This window comes from Mesoplodon mirus (genome assembly GCF_964341445.2).
Source record: "Mesoplodon mirus genome assembly, chromosome: 6".
NCBI classification, from domain to species: domain Eukaryota; kingdom Metazoa; phylum Chordata; class Mammalia; order Artiodactyla; family Ziphiidae; genus Mesoplodon; species Mesoplodon mirus.
In genome coordinates this window covers 80,059,450-80,075,985 of record NC_138982.1, presented here as the reverse complement: position 1 = coordinate 80,075,985, position 16,536 = coordinate 80,059,450, and the positions used below count along the sequence as shown (strand labels likewise).

At 34.3% G+C, this 16,536-nt stretch overlaps 1 protein-coding gene and 1 pseudogene across 7 annotated transcripts in view; both read left to right on the top strand.

Annotated features, from left to right (window-relative positions):
- STXBP5L (syntaxin binding protein 5L) overlaps positions 1-16,536 on the top strand; it is a 416,226-nt gene that overhangs the window by 337,008 nt on the left and 62,682 nt on the right. For 3 of the 6 annotated variants that reach the window (XM_082624250.1, XM_082624248.1, XM_082624246.1), the window contains one exon: positions 9,693-9,743. The exons of the other annotated variants lie outside the window; for them this stretch is intronic. In XM_082624250.1, coding sequence (XP_082480376.1) covers positions 9,693-9,743 — 51 coding nt within the window. The remainder of the gene's footprint in view (positions 1-9,692; positions 9,744-16,536) is intronic. 6 annotated transcript variants of the gene reach the window in all.
- Positions 11,860-15,409, top strand: LOC309806537 (actin-related protein 2/3 complex subunit 1A-like; annotated as a pseudogene). The gene is made up of 2 exons: positions 11,860-11,910; positions 13,657-15,409. The product of its transcript is annotated as an actin-related protein 2/3 complex subunit 1A-like (transcript).

Sequence of the window (16,536 nt, the reverse complement as noted above, 5' to 3'; positions counted from 1 at the left end):
CTACAATCAACTCTATGCCAATAAAATGGACAACCTACAAGAAATGGACAAATTCTTAGAAAGGTACAACCTTCCAAGACTGAACCAGGAAGAAATTGAAAATATGAACAGACCAATCACAATTACTGAAATTGAAACTGTGATTTAAAAACTCCCAACAAAAGTCCACAACCAGATGGCTTCACAGGTGAATTCTATCATACATTTAGAGAAGAGCTAACACCTATCCTTCTGAAACTCTTCCAAAAAATTGCAGAGGAAGGAACACTACCAAAATCATTCTATGAGGCCACTATCACCCTGATACCAGAACCAGACAAAGGTATTACAAAAAAAGAAAACTACAGGCCAATATCGCTGATGAACATAGATGCAAAAATTCTCAACAAAGTACTAGCAAACCGAATCCAACAATACAATAAAAAGATCATACACCATGATCAAGTGGGATTTATCCCAGGGTTGCAAGGATTCTTCAATATCTGCAAATCAATGTGATACACCACATCAACAGATTGAAGAATAAAAACCATATGATCATCTCAATAGATTCAGAAAAAGCTTTTGACAAAATTCAACACTGATTTATGGTAAAAGCTCTCCAGAAAGTGGGCACATGGGGAACATACCTCAACATAATAAAGGCCATATATGACAAACCTACAGATAACATCATACTCAATGGTGAAAAGCTGAAAGCATTTCCTCTAAGATCAGGAACAAGACAAGGATGTCCACTGTTTCCACTTTTATTAAACATAGTTTTGGAAGTCCTAGCCATGGCAGTCAGAGAAGAAAAAGAAATAAAAGGAATACAAATTGGAAAAGAAGTAAAACTGTCACTGTTTGCAGATGACATGATAGTATACATAGAAAATCCTAAAGATGCTACCAGAAAACTACTAGATCTCATCAATGAATTTGGTAGTTGCAAGATACAAAATTTATACACAGAAATCTGTTGCATTTCTATACACTAACAATGAAAGATCAGAAAGAAAAATTAAGGAAACAATCCAATTTACCATCGCATCAAAAAGAATAAAATAACTAGGAATAAACCTACCTAAGGAAGCAAAAGACTTGTACTCTGACAACTATAAGATGCTAATGAAAGAAATCAAAGATGACACAAACAGGATGAAAAGATACACCATGTTCTTGAATTGGAAGAATCAATATTGTCAAAATGACCATACTACAGATTCAATGCAATCCCTATCAAATTACCAATGGCATTTTTCACAGAACTAGAATTAAAAATTTCACAATTTGTATGGAGACACAAAAGACCAGGAATAGCCAAAGCAATCTTGAGAAAGAAAAATGGAGCTAGAAGAATCAGGCTCACTGACTTCAGACTATACTACAAAGCTACAGCCATCAAAACAGTATGGAACTGGCACAAAAACAGAAATATAGATCAGTGAAACAGATAGAAAGCCTAGAAATAAACCCAGCACCTATGGTCAATTAATCTATGACAAAGGAGGCAAGACTATACAATGGATAAAAGACAGTCTCTTCAATAAACTGTGCTGGGAAAACTGGACAGCTACGTGTACAAGAATGAAATTAGAACATTCTTTAACACCATACACAAAAATAAACTCAAAATGGATTAAAGACCTATATATATAAGGCCTGATACTATAAAACTCTTAGAGGAAAACAATTGTACACTCTTTGACGTAAATCACAGCAATATATTTTCTATCCATCTCCTAGCGTAATGGAAATAAAAACAAAAATAAACAGATGGGAACTAATTAAACTCAAAAGATTTTGCACAGCAAAGGAAACCATAAACAAGACGAAAAGACAACCCTCAGAATGGGAGAAAATATTTGCAAATGAAGCAACTGACAAGGGATTAATCTCCAAAATCTAAAAACAGCTCATGCAGCTCAATATCAAAAAAACAAACACCCCAATAAAAAAATGGCCATAGGACCTAAATAGACATTTCTCCAAAGAAGACATTCAGATGGCCAAGAGGCACATGAAAAGATGCTCAACACTGCTAATTATTAGAGAAATGCAAATCAAATTACAATGAGATATTACTGCACACCAGTCAGAGCAGCCATCATTAAAAAGGCTACAAACAGTAAATGCTGGAGAGGGTGTGGAGAAAAGGGAACCTTCCTACACTGTTGGTGGGAATGTAAATTGGTACAGCCACTATGGAGGACAGTATGGAGGTTCCTTTACAAACTAAAAATAGAGCTACCATATGACCCAGCAATCCCACTCCTGGGTATATACCTGGAGAAAACCATGGTTTGAAAGGATACATGCACCCCAATGTTCATTGCAGCGCTGTTTACAATAGCCAAGACATGGAAGCAACCTAAATGTCCATTGACAGATAAATGGATAAAGAAGCTGTGATACATTTATACAATGGAATGTTACTCAGCCATTAAAAAGAATGAAACAATGCCCTTTGCAGCAACATGGATGGACCTGGAGCTTATCATACTAAGTGAAGTAAGTCAGACAGAGAAAGGCAATTATCATATGATACCACTTTTATGTGGAATCTTAAAAAAATGATATAAATGAACTTATTTACAAAACAGAAACAGACTTACAGACTTGGAGGATGGACTTGTGGTTGCTGTGGGGGGAGGAATGGGAGAGGATGGATTGGGATTTGGGGATTGACATATACACACTACTATGTGTTGAACAGATGGCCAATGGGGACCTGCTATGTAGTGAAGGGAGCTCTGTTCAATATTCTGTGTTGGCCTAGATGGGAAAGGAGTTTGAAAAAGAATAAATACACGTACATGTATGGCTGAGTAACTTTGCTATACACTGAGGCTGATGCATCACTGTTAATCAACTGTACCCCAATATAAAATAAAAATTTTTTTAAGGAGCTGGAAAGGGCTTCCCTGGTGGCGCAGTGGTTGAGAGTCCGCCTGCCAATGCAGGGGACACAGGTGCGTGCGCCGGTCCGGGAAGATCCCACATGCCGTGGAGCGGCTAAGCCCATGAGTCATGGCCGCTGAGCCTGCATGTCCGGAGCCTGTGCTCCACAATGGGAGGGGCCACAACAGTGAGAGGCCCACGTACCTCAAAAAATAAAAAATAAAAAACTGGAAAAATAAAAAACCCAAGCAATTATGACATCCAAGCAGAGAGAAGTTGCTAAATTATAAAGAGACAATGTTTTAACAAAAAAATTTAAAAGAACTTAGATATATTTTTCATGAAACATCAGAAACACAGTTTACCATTTAAGTTCCAGGAAAAACTGGTTTTGAAAGTAATTTTTATAATTTATATAATCAAATTATCACAATCTGAATTTATTAAACCTTGCTAAAAACAGTCATCAACATTGGTATAGTACTTTAAAGTACTCAAGGTATTTTTCATGAGTATTATCATATTTAGTCCTATAGCAATCCTTTAAGGTTGGTACAGTTCTCATTTTATATGAGTGGAGAATTATGGCTAAGAAAAATAATTCTATAACTTGCCCAAGTTTATCCTACTAGTACATGGCTTACCTGGAACCAACCTAATCTTTAGACCTCAATTTCCTCTCACTCCACAAATTATTTGACCTCCTTTTGTATGTTTTCAAAAAGGTGTGTTGAAGAACCTAGTTCTCTCTAGGAGTTTATAATTCAAGATAGACAAAACAGAAATAAAGTTTCATAATCAGTTAACATTTGCTCATATGGAGCTTATCATATGACACTAACATTTGCTCATGTGACACTAACAAAAAGTCACTGATTCACTAACATCATTTAGATAGAAATGTAATACATATTTTTAGGTGGCAAGAAAACTAGAGTCATGACATTAAAATTTTGTATGCTGGGGCAAATTCTAATAAATATACCTCTTTGCCTGGCTATATCATAACCACTTATGAAAAAACGGAGGGTGGGAAATGGCAACAAAATTAGAGGTGTGTAGGTCTTTCAGGACTCCACCATGGCACAGTAACTCCAAAATATTTGTGTGTGTGTGTTTTTTAACTACACTTGCACATATATATATGTATATGTATATATGCATATATATACACACACACAGACACACACCCCAGGTGTTTTTGTCCTATCTTCGTTTCTAGCATAGGGAAGATAGAGACAAATGAAATTAATTAACTGACTGGTTGGAATATAGTAATGAATCAATAGGTAGGTAAACTTTACAAACATTTTAATCTAAACAACTTCTAATTTAGTGTTAGGTTTATGTATTTTATAGAAGATGTCTAGGATACACAGTTGGTATCTCCTATGTCAGGAAGATTGTATTGCTTAGTGCAAAGGGCATAGCTTTGGAGTCTTAGAAATTTGACCTTACCCTACCTCTTTCTACCATTATAATTTTAGCCAAGTTTTTTAATCTTAACGGTGTGCTAGTGCCCAGAACATAGATTCTCAATAATATACAATAATGGTTATATTATAAAAGCAATGATGAACTCCCATGGCCTAAAGAGACTAAACTTGTTCTCCTTGACCATTCTAAATTTCCAATTAATAGTTGTAGCTTAGCCTTAAAGTAGAAATCCTTCATGGGAAATCAAAAAGTCAATCCAGTTGTTTCTAATCAACAAACAGCTTATCAAAGATTTGAGTTAGAAACTTGTAACCTAGCTTTTTATGTTATTTCCCATTAAAGTAGTAGCCATATTCAGACTGATAGAGGGTTCATCTCTGTTCCTAAAATTTTGATTCAAATGTGGAACCAAGGATCTGAATAAAAACTTATTTGAAGCCAATATGACATTCCTCTGATAAGCCAGGCTGCACTATTTATTGACTTTTAATTGAAGCAGGACTTAGGAAAAAGGCATATGAATATACAGGCAATGATTCAGTCAAGATATACTGAAGCCTCCTAGGCAAAACCCTGTTGTAATACCTGAACTTCTGTTTATATTTAGGGCTGAGCATATGACCTCATTCTGGCATAAGCTATGGTAAACCATCAGAGTACCATGCCTCATTACTGTAAATGAACCTGAATTTGGGAGGCAGATAATCTAGGAGTAGAGATGAATAGTTTTTTGGGGGGGTTTTTTTGTTTTTGTTTTTTGCGGTACATGGGCCTCTCACTGTTGTGGCCTCTCCCGTTGCGGAGCACAGGCTCCGGACGCGCAGGCTCAGTGGCCATGGCTCACGGGCCTAGCGGCTCCGCGGCATGTGGGATCTTCCCAGACCGGGGCACAGACCCGTGTCTCCTGCATCGGCAGGCAGACTCTCAACCACTGCGCCACCAGGGAAGCCCAGAGATGAATAGTTTTGCAAAGGTTTATAATCTGGTGCTATTGTAGGGCTTGGCTGTCACCAAATCTTTAGGCCTGAATTTTTGAATATTAATATGTATTTTGCCATCAGCTAATCCTTTTACTCATTTGCATCATCTTTGTTCTCTTATGACATCCTACCTAACAATTTCTAGGTGATTCACAAGGTGATAGATGTTGTTAGGTAAGTGAATAACACTATCTGTGGGGATGCTTTCCTTCAAATTTTTTAAAACTCAGATTTAGTGGCATGTAATTTACATTAGAATAAAACTCACCTTTTTAAATATACAGTTATTCATTTTCTTTTCTTTGTTTTTAATTTTGTTTTTATTTTCAAAAATGTAAGCCACAACATGTTAAAGTAGCAAGAATTTCCTGACAATTTTCCCAGAATCTAACAGGACTAGGATAATAAGAAATCAAACTGTTCTAATTGCTGCAGCAATATTCCCTTCCCCGCAGCTGGATTACAGTATGGTACTGTTTTCTGTATTACTGTCTGTGAGCCAAGACAGGCAGCTTTTCAAGGTGTTGAGGGATTGTGCAGAGGAAAGAAATAATGGTACCATATGCAACTGGAGGCATTATCAAACGTGCTGTATTTAATACTAGACACTAGATTGCAAAAAGGACATGTTGTCCAGGTAAGTCATTTTTGATACAGAATACCACAGAATGACAAGCTTTCTTGCCAACTAAGTTTAATAATGAATATAATACCTAATATTATTTACCACACCATGTTAAGTACTTTACATATATTTCTTTAATACTGACAAGATCCCTTTGAACTGGGGACTAATTATCAAACCCATTCTACAAAGAAGAGAAACAATCATCCTGAGATTTAAGTAACTACCAGACCAGGGTCACTCAGCTGGCAAATGTTTGAGTTATGGTTTGACTTCAGCTGTGGTTCCGATCACAGCTTCATTTCGCCAGACCCTAGGAAACTTACCTTGGAGAAAAGCAGAAGTCTTTATGGAGCTTTACAGAAGGGAAAAAACATATCTATTCTCTTCTAATAGGAGCATTACTATCCTTGTAACTATCAACTTCTCTTCCTCATTAGAAAATGGAAGATCAAAGACAGATATGAAAAAAAATTGCTCAAAAGGAACCAAAAAAGTACCTGTTAACTTATATATATATATATATATATATATATATATATATAATCATAATCACCTTAAAATGCTCAGCAACATAATATCTATATCAAACTTAACAACTAAGGATAACATGGTGTCTCTTTAATGGAAAATCTGAGATGCATTGCAGGATGTACTTTTTTGTGGAAGGGTCTTGAGTGAAAGTCCCATAGGTTGGTTAAAGTTTATAAAACAGTAAAACATGATTTCTCAAAATGTGATCTATCTGCCAACCTCTTTTATTAGTATTGTCTGCAACACTTATTAAAATACAGATTCCTGCTGACCAAATGAGAGTACCTAGAGATGGCCCGTAATGCTTTAAGAACTGGCATGTGAGAGCAAAAATGAGTTACTTTTTTTTTTTTTTATTGTGCCAGAGGTTAGAACTGGAACAAACTAGTAAATGGTAAAGGAAAGTAGTTTGAGCTTAAATGGAAGGAAATTTTGTAGCAATTATAGCAACCCCAAATTGGATTTTTTTATACTTTGAAGGTTTCTATCACAAACAGGTATGATGTCAAGAATGTTGTAAGAGAATACTTGCATTGAGTAGGATATTGGACTATGTGACCTTAAAGATTCCCTTGAGCCAGGATTCTCCACCTCTCTTAGTGCAGTATGCTAAGACAATGAGTAATGTGAAGTTTCTATTTCCCATTTTCTCCTCTTTGGCTAACTATATGAAATGATAGTGGGATGTATGCTTTTGCTAGGTAACAGTAAAAATGAAGAAATTCAGAGAGCTGCATTCCCAAGGGCATATTGCAAAGGTTAATATGTACTGTTTTCATTCAGTTTATTTCCAGGACTACTTGCCTCTTATTCCCTCTTGCCTTACTCATCTTCCAACCCAAATTCCTCAAATGTTAATGTGTAACATATTCTTGTACCACTTGAAACATGCTTTCTGTCTGTTTAGCCCTCTTCAGAATAACCCTTCACCCCTACCTTCCGACTTTACTGTTTTTTTTTAACTTTCATTCAGCAAACACTTATTGTACATCTATTCTATGCCAATAATTAATTAGGTATTGGGAATACAATCCCCATCCCTAGAGAACTCAAAGTTTCAGGATTTTAGTCGATAGTAGACAGAGTAAAAAAAAATCAAGTATAATAAAATGTGTTATAAAAGATGTGTACAAGGTGCTATGAAAGTTAAGATAATGACACCAAATGAAGCCTTAAGGCTGAGGCTGCCTTCAAGGAGGTGGTGATTTTTCAGCTGTCTTAAAGGATGAGTAGGAGTTTACTAGTAGCTGGACAAGTGAAGATTTTTCTGTGCATAAATAACAGACACCTGTTATTAACATTGTTATTAAAGAAGTTTGCCAATCAATCCCACCATCTAATTGCTGCCTTTTCTCCCCCAGTTATACAATTGAGGATGGGGTTTGTGATGGGCCCCCAATTTTTAGGTTGGAAGCAGTCTACAGGAAGCCAAGACGATTGGTGGTGAAGTGGAGGGGGTATCCCAAAAAGTAGAGCAGATTTGAGAGCCAGAGTAAATTAGATACTAGACTAATAGAAAGGAACTGTTTGACCTCTTTCTGAAAGCATCTTTGTAATCCATTTTTGAATTTATACTATATAGATATGTTGAAATACCCTATTTAAAAACAAAATAGAAACAATTAAAAAGATAAATTCTGAAACAAATCCTTACATTATAAAGAATTAGTTCCTATTTTAAAAATTAAGTGAAAGATTTAAAATAGTAACATCCCACTTCCTCAGTGTGTCTGAATTGTGAATCAATTTACAAAATATACTTTATTTGCAACCTCTTCTGGCATAATTATTACATATATTTAATTTGCCATATTTTTATATAAATACAATCTTTTTGTTGTGCTGCTGATTCTAAACCCAAATTGCTCAAATTTGATTTGATTTCTCCTTAATAGAATTAGTTAATGTCTTTTTTATAGAGACAACTGCCTGTTGCTATTATTTTTATTAGAATGATAATGCTTAGATTTCCTTTAATAAGTAGTTTAGCATGGCATATTGTAGTCAGCAAGCTACAGCCCACAGGCCAAATCCAGCTTGCAACCTATTTTGGTATGACTTGTGAATTAAGAATGGGTTTTTTAAATGGTTGGAAATATATCAAAAGATGAGTAATATTTCATGACACACAAAAAGTATATTTAGGTTTCTATTATATTTAGGTCTTATAAATGTATTCCAATAATTCCAGCTGAAATATTAGAGATAGTATCAAAGATGTTATTTGACAGATGGGAAGATTAAGCTGCAAATTGATGAAGGGATTTTTATAAAACTTTTTCAAAGTTTTATAATTAGGTGGTAACAATTCAGAAATTTGTGACTCATGTTTTCTGATTTTAAATTGAGTATTCTTTCTACTATATCATACTGCATCTTTATTTTAAAATAACTTTCCTAATTGTAAAGAAAATCACTCATTAGAAGATATAAATTAATTAATAGTATCAATTTGAGTCTTAATAAAGTATTAATTGACAGAAAATATTTCTAACATGATTTCTCCTAATGCAATTTCTTTCTTTTATAACATTCCAGTTAAATATTTTGAGATGCCCAATGTAAAATTTTTATTAACAGATAATGAGGCAAATTTTCAATAAATTGTAGGAGTTTTCTTGGTTTATTCAAACATTTTATGACAGATTGATTTATAATAATATAATTAAATTTATTTTCAAATATTTTTTATTTAAGATTTTTTATCTACTGAATTTAACATTGTAGTATTCAATATATAAGTCATTTCATCTGCCATAGGTATGGTAAAGTTTCCTTCGTTATATCATATACATCTATAATAGAATTTTCTTTCTATTTCAAAAAATGTTTACAGAGTTAATCAGTTTTCCCCCTTACCATTGTTATTTATGATCTGAACTTATACATTTGTTGCAGTACTTCTTTATCTATCAGATTTATCTGGAATTGATTTTTGGTTCTTTCCAAAATAAGAGATCAGTTCTCATGCTACATGTGAAAAAAACTATGCAAAGATGCACTTAATTATTTACTGTAATAACAATTGCTTTTCTCATGTTTCTGTTTGCATATTATTTATTACTGAATGACAACAAACTAACACTGAACAGTATTTCTGCTTCCATAATGCTCACTAAATATAACGTTCATTAGGATTTCAATAATTATACTGTAAAACATACTGTTCCCTCACACTCCTCTTTAATTTTATATAATTAACAACTGCCTTTTTCCTTTTTCTGTTGTTTCAGTTAAAGGATCAAGAAAGTTAAGTCTGCCAACAGATCTTAAGGCTGATCTTGGTACGGTAGGCAAAAGCCAACAATTTTAAGTTTTCTTACATTCATTTGGCTGAACATTTTAACCAACCAGTCCATGAATAACAAGTTTCCTAGATGGCAGTGTTTAATGGCTTTCCAAAAAGCCTTTCTTAAAAATCACCATACAGTTCTGTTGGCAGCATTCAACATTTTGTTTGTTAACAATCATTTTACAAAATTATGTTTCATAAATCATTACACACCAAGGTATATAATGTTTTCGGGGTTTTGGGGTTTTTTTTTATCATGAGAATGGTTTTAAACATTAACTAGTCATGCATATGGACCCTTGTGACTGTAACCATGTAAATGAACATCACTTTTTCTGGAACTATATTTCCCATTTTGTATATTAATATCATTTAGAATTAATGCTATTTAAGAACAACAACAAAGTCTGATACATAAAAGAATAGAGTTCTCGCCATTTAAGAAAGTTATAGTAGATTTTATTCACTTTTAGTTTATTTTTTGTGGTGGTTAAGAGCTTATTCATAATTCTAGCTCTGAAATAAATTAAATAGGCTTTCATAAATTTTTCTTTCAGAACTTGTATCTGCTTGTTACAAGATAGCTTTTCTTTTTTGAAATTTAATTGAATTACTTTTATTTTCATCTCCTTTATTCTGACTTAAATCCTACTAATGTCATGGTTGAAATAAGAAAAATACAATAATTAGTCTTTGCATTATTTTTTAGTGTATAAAGCTGTTTCACATACATTATTTTATTTGACTTTCTTAGCAACTCTTTAAGATAGGTATCACTGTTCCCAATCTTTTCTTTCAGAGCAGAAACTGAGGTTATATTGTTAATAAATTGTAGAATTAAGATTTTAACCTAGATCGCAGAACATAATACCCAAAGTTTATGGAGCATATTCACATACCTCATCTCATTGTATCTAAATTAAATAACTTTTAGTCAAATAGTTTGTTACATTTAAAATCTGATTACATATCATCTTAGACGAATGTGATTAAATTGGACAATTATGTTATTGTATTTTTAAATGCAAAGCACTAAAATATTCAGTATTATTATTTAATAACAAAATTGTTATGAAGTTAATTAGTATTTTGCCAATGTAATTGATGTCAAAGGAAGAATCAACATTCTAGTTCCATTTATTGACCTCCTACTACATGTTAGACATTATGCTATATAATTTGTACAAATTATCCGAGGTAGATCAGCAATATTGTTCCCACTTTACAAATAAATTAAGGCTACGAAAAATTCAAATTTGTCTAAGGTCATACAACTATAGCAAAACTGAACTTAAATCAGGTATATATTATCGCAAAACTTATAATCTTATAATTACCTATCATTTTGTATAGCATGTACTGTGACAAATGTCAAATGAAGACTAAAGAATGAGAATGCTTTTCTCTAAAAAAAATGCATTCTGATATTTATTCACGTAATTTCCACATATCATAATTTCTTTCCTAGAATGTTGAAAAGGAATAATAAAAAACAAATAGAAGATTCTCAGCCCACGTCCATATTTATTGAAAGTAGCAAAGAAAGCTCTTAGTTTTAATTCTAATCTGGAGGTCAGTTAGGCATGATTGTTATTAATAACATATTAATAAACAATTCCTAAAACTGTCAGTCTTTCAGTCGCCAATTATCTCCTTCCCAGTTGCTTCATTCTATTTTTACACATACTTTAGACAAAGATGATTATGAAAACTCACATATATAAAAGATAAAATAGTCAAGTGCTTATCACTTTACTAAAGGATTTTTTGCAATTAAAAGGATTCACAATAAAATTTCATTAAATCCCTATTTCTAAGTATGTTGTCAACGTAATTTCATTTTTAAAACTTGTTTCCCACAAATCTCCAGGAAAAAAAAATTATAAGGATTCTGAAAGAGGATAAATGTCTTTATGTATGTAAATTCTTCCAACGTAAAGCCTTGGTGTAAAATATATCCTGGGTTGCTTGTAACATGGTTTTAGGAAGAATATTCTCCAGTGGTGTATAATCCTTTAGTGAAGGAGGAAAATGTGTAAGAACCTATTGTAGTACACCAAATAAGGACCAAAGTAAGATAACAACAGTGAAAATGAAGAGGTGTTACCATGGGAGACTTTCCAACTGATGGGATTGGGAACAGTGAGGGAACAGTGCTGGTAAGGCATAGGAAATAGGGGGAGTCAAGGATGACTACAAAGTGCAAATGGAGAATACCATTCTCATGGAGAATACCTGGTTTGAGAGGAAAGGAAAATGAGTTTGAGTTGCTCAGGGACATTCATGTTAACCACTCAGTGAGCAATTAGAAATGTAGGACTGTTTACCATATAGCACAGGGAACAATATTCAGTATCTTATAATAACCTATAATGAAAAAAATCTGAAAAAAATATGTATATATCATTTTGCTGTACACCTAAAACTAACACAATATTGTAAGTCAACTATACTTCAATTTAAAAAATAAAGAAAAAAGAGAAATGTAGGGCTAGAGTGTAGAGGTGAAATCTCAAGCCCAAAGTAATAGATAACAGTCATCTGTGTAAAGGTATTAGTGACTGTGTATATGAGCTGTTCACTGAAGACAAAGGAAAGATGACAATGTGTTGGAGAGCTTTGGGTACTAATGTAATAACTTCTTTGTTACAAAAATCCTTATCTGGAGTGGCAGTATAACAGTAACTAAGTAAAATAATAGTAATAACAGTAAAAACCTCATACATTGGACAGTTATGCAATTAGAACCCTCAAGTTGTTAGCCTTTTATGAAGTAGCTACCAGAATCATGGTAAATTGCTTTATTCCCTAACTTTTTTTTTTTTTTTTTTTTTTTTTTGCGGTACGTGGGCTTCTCACTGTTGTGGCCTCTCCCGTTGTGGGCACAGGCTCCGGACGTGCAGGCTCAGTGGCCATGGCTCATGGGCCCAGCCGCTCCGCGGCATGTGGGATCCTCCTGGACCGGGGCACAAACCCGTGTCCTCTGCATCGGCAGGCGGACTCTCAACCACTGCACCACCAGGGAAGCCCTATTCCCTAACATTTTAACATTCAGTGAAAAACTATCTTGTTTCTCAATTTTTAACAAAAAATACAGACATTTCTCTTTCTTAATAAAGATTTTGAATTAATGACCTAAAAATGAATTGATATTATAGAATTCAAACCTTGAATGCACATAATCCAGGGGCTGGCACAACATTATGAATATAGTGTTATAGATGCATCATAGAATACTGTAAATGAAACACAGGACCCCGTGAACCCTTAAAAAAATCTACTACAGGATGGCCTCCAGCCAATGAAAAGATGCGTGGAGAGGCCATGGTCAAAGAACAAGTATGATTATTTAATTTATTTAATTGTAAAACTAAAGTTAAATGACAGTGGCAAATATGATTATAAAATAAAATGTAAACATAAAATCCATAGTGATATAGAAATACTTTAACTTTTATTTTTTCGAGAGGGTAAAGAGAGGTTAAAGTTGCTAGCAAGAGTTAATATTTCTATAGCCAAGTGTGGTGGTTAATCGGTGATGAACTGAGAGCAAAGATAAGCAGAGGAAGAGGAATTATACTTGATTTCACCTTTCACAAGGGGAAATAAATTGATATGCATATATAGCAATTCAAGAAGAATTGAAAATATATCTTCAAGGTAACCACTAAAAAATATTAATACCCACAAAAAATCAGGCAAAGGATAATACACATAAAAAGGAAAATACAGGCCATATAGTGAAAGAAGCTACAGAAACTAGAGAAGGAAAAAGAAGAAGAAGGAAGAGGAGGAGGAGAAGGAAGAGGAAGATGAAATAATCTACATAAAACTTGAAGAATGGAACACAGCCTGTTCCTGTTGACTGACCAGAGTCTTCAAATTCTACACTCTGAGCCTGTCAGGACTGCCCTGACCCCAGCTTTCTAACCTTTAAAAACACCAAAAATATTGTCCCTGCAACAATTTTTACTGGAGCCGATCAGTTGCCATGCTATACTCAGATTGCCCTTAGCCACAATAACCACAAAGTTCCCACCTATAAGAGGAATGGAAGCCAGTGGGTGAAACCTCATGCACTCCAGGAACACAGTGGAGACATCAGAGGTAGGGATAGGGCTCTCGAGCATGATCACACTGTCCTTTGCAGGTGCTGGAAAGATGGGGTTTGGACGCTAACCCTGGTGACCTTGAGAATTAATCATGCAGCCACTTTTGTGAAGTGGTCCCCTCTAAGGAACAAATTTGCTGTGGAGAGTGAAAAACAATTCATTTCTGTCTGTCACTTGGATATAAAAATGACGAGTGGGTAAGCAAGCACATTAAAAAGCCAGTTCATTCACTGTCCTTAGTTTGGATCGGTATCTCCTTTTTTTGCTGACAGCAGGATCATATGACTTCAAATGCAGAGTGCTTCTACATACAATTAAAAAGTGGATGAAAAGCCAACCAGTATGCCATGGAGCAGCAAGATGCATTTTGGTTAACTGATGTCAGAGTTTGGTGGCACTGGAGGCTGGGTCCCTGGTTCAACTTCTCTACCACTGGGAGCCTGAGTAAGCACCACATGCAGTCCTGATGTCTCAAACAGTGTTCAGGTTGCAATCTGAAAACAGAGTTCCTGCCACTCCTGAGTGTATTATTTGTCTCAGAGAACAGTGTTGTTGTAGCTGCTGGCCAAGAATGCTGCCCAGTGCTTTTTAACTAAGATGACCATGGCTGCTTGACCTTAGTCTCCAAACTAGACATTCCAAAACACAGCATCCAGCACAACATGTTAGCCATGGAACACTTCCACAACATAGACAAGAGTCACAATGAAGGACCATAATACAGCCTCAGAGATGCTACACCAGAATAGCATCACTCAAGTACCTATTTTCAAGGTAGACAAGCAAGATGATCAGAAATTTTGCCCTATAGGAATCAATGGAGCCATGATGATTTTGGGATTTCAAGACCTTAGAGTCCTCCACCCAGGGCCTCCAACTAATTTGAAGCTGAGTGAACCTCTGTGATCTAGCATGACAGACTACAACTGACTGCAACTCTGTAACTTGCAAGATGGTGAGGAAAGCCAACCACAAGGAAACACTAAAAATGCATATGCCGGTATCATTTGGGTGTTGTTTGAATATAATTGGTGAAAATGTTGGATTTTTAAACAGTCTTTTAAAGTTTTTAAATCTATTTTTTTTGTACGTTTGGTTTTTGGCTGTTTCATTCCATTCTAGACCAAAGCTTCTCTTAAAGCAGTTCATTATGGAAAATTGTCACATTAACTTAAGAAGGGGGTTAGTATGTAAATTCTCCCAGAAAATTAAGTAAAAATACTAAATGTGTTTTTATAAATGACAGAACTATGATGAAATGTCTCTGTCAATATACATAAAAAGTGAATTACTTTACTTACAAGAAAAAGGCTTTCAGCATGTATAGCAAAACAAAATTCACAAGAGAGACATCTAAAGCAAAGTGATTCAAAGGCTAGTAGTAGGACATATAAGACAACTACTAGCAAAAATAAAACAGGAGTTATGATGTTAATATCATCTGAGTTCAAGGCAAAATACATTAAATTAGAAAAGTGCTGATATTTATAGTACTGAAATGTACCATCTACAATGAAACTGTTCACAAATTTTAATAAACCAAATAATGTAGGATAATAATTACATTTCTTACAGTTCTTGATGTACAAGAAACATTAAGAATAAACAGAAATGTGGTAACCATAAGAGTTTCTAACATAATTTAATGACAACTCAAGGAGGCAAAAAGTAAGAAAAACCATATGGGAACAAAGAAACATAATTTACTTGGAAGATTTATTTAATATATCCTGAGCTTTATACCTTGAAAATGTGTTATAATTTCAAGTGCCCACTGAAAAACTTATAAAAGTTAAACCAATGTTAAAACCACAAAGAAAACCTCAATACGTAAAAGTAGAATCTTACAAACCACATTTTTAAATCAAATTAATGACCTAAGAAATTAAAACAAAAAAAAAGAGAAAACAACAACAACAACCCCTACCACCTGCATGATTTTAAAACCATCAAACAATTCTTGGGCCTGGTTTCTGACTTACTAGATGAGTAGCTAGCTCTTTTTTCTTTTTTTTTTTTGGCCATGCCATGCATTTTACAGGATCTCAATTCCCTGACCAAGGATCGAACCCAGGCCCACAGCAGTGAAAGCACCAAGTCATGACCACTGGACCGACAGGAAATTTCCCACTAGCTTTTTTTTCGTAGCTCCTGCAATATCATGGATCAAGAACTCTGAAAATTATAGACTAGAGATCTAGAAACTAGTGGAAAGCAACTATAAAACTAATTATCCAGAGTAGAGAACAAAGAAGGGGGAGCTGGAGAAAAAATTCCAGACTACATAAAAAAAATCTCGTGCTTAAAAAGACAAAAGTTAAGTACTACAACAGTTCATTCTATATGAAATTAATTTTATTAAAAGAATAACAAAGACTTATTTTAAAGACTTTTAGGATACTCAAAGGGAGCAATGAAACAATTTCTTAAAAGATCAAGAGATTACGAAGCTAAAACAAGCACAAATGAAAAAGCCAATTAAGAATTGGATAACAATGGATGAACAAATAGAGACTATTAATAAAGAAATAGAAATTATAAAAAGGAACTAAGTAGAAATTCTGGAGCTAAAAATTACAAAAGCTAAAGTGAAAAATTCACCAGAAAGGTTTAACAGCAGATTTGAGCTGGCAGAAGAAAGTGGCCAATTGAAATTATCAACTCAGAGGGGCA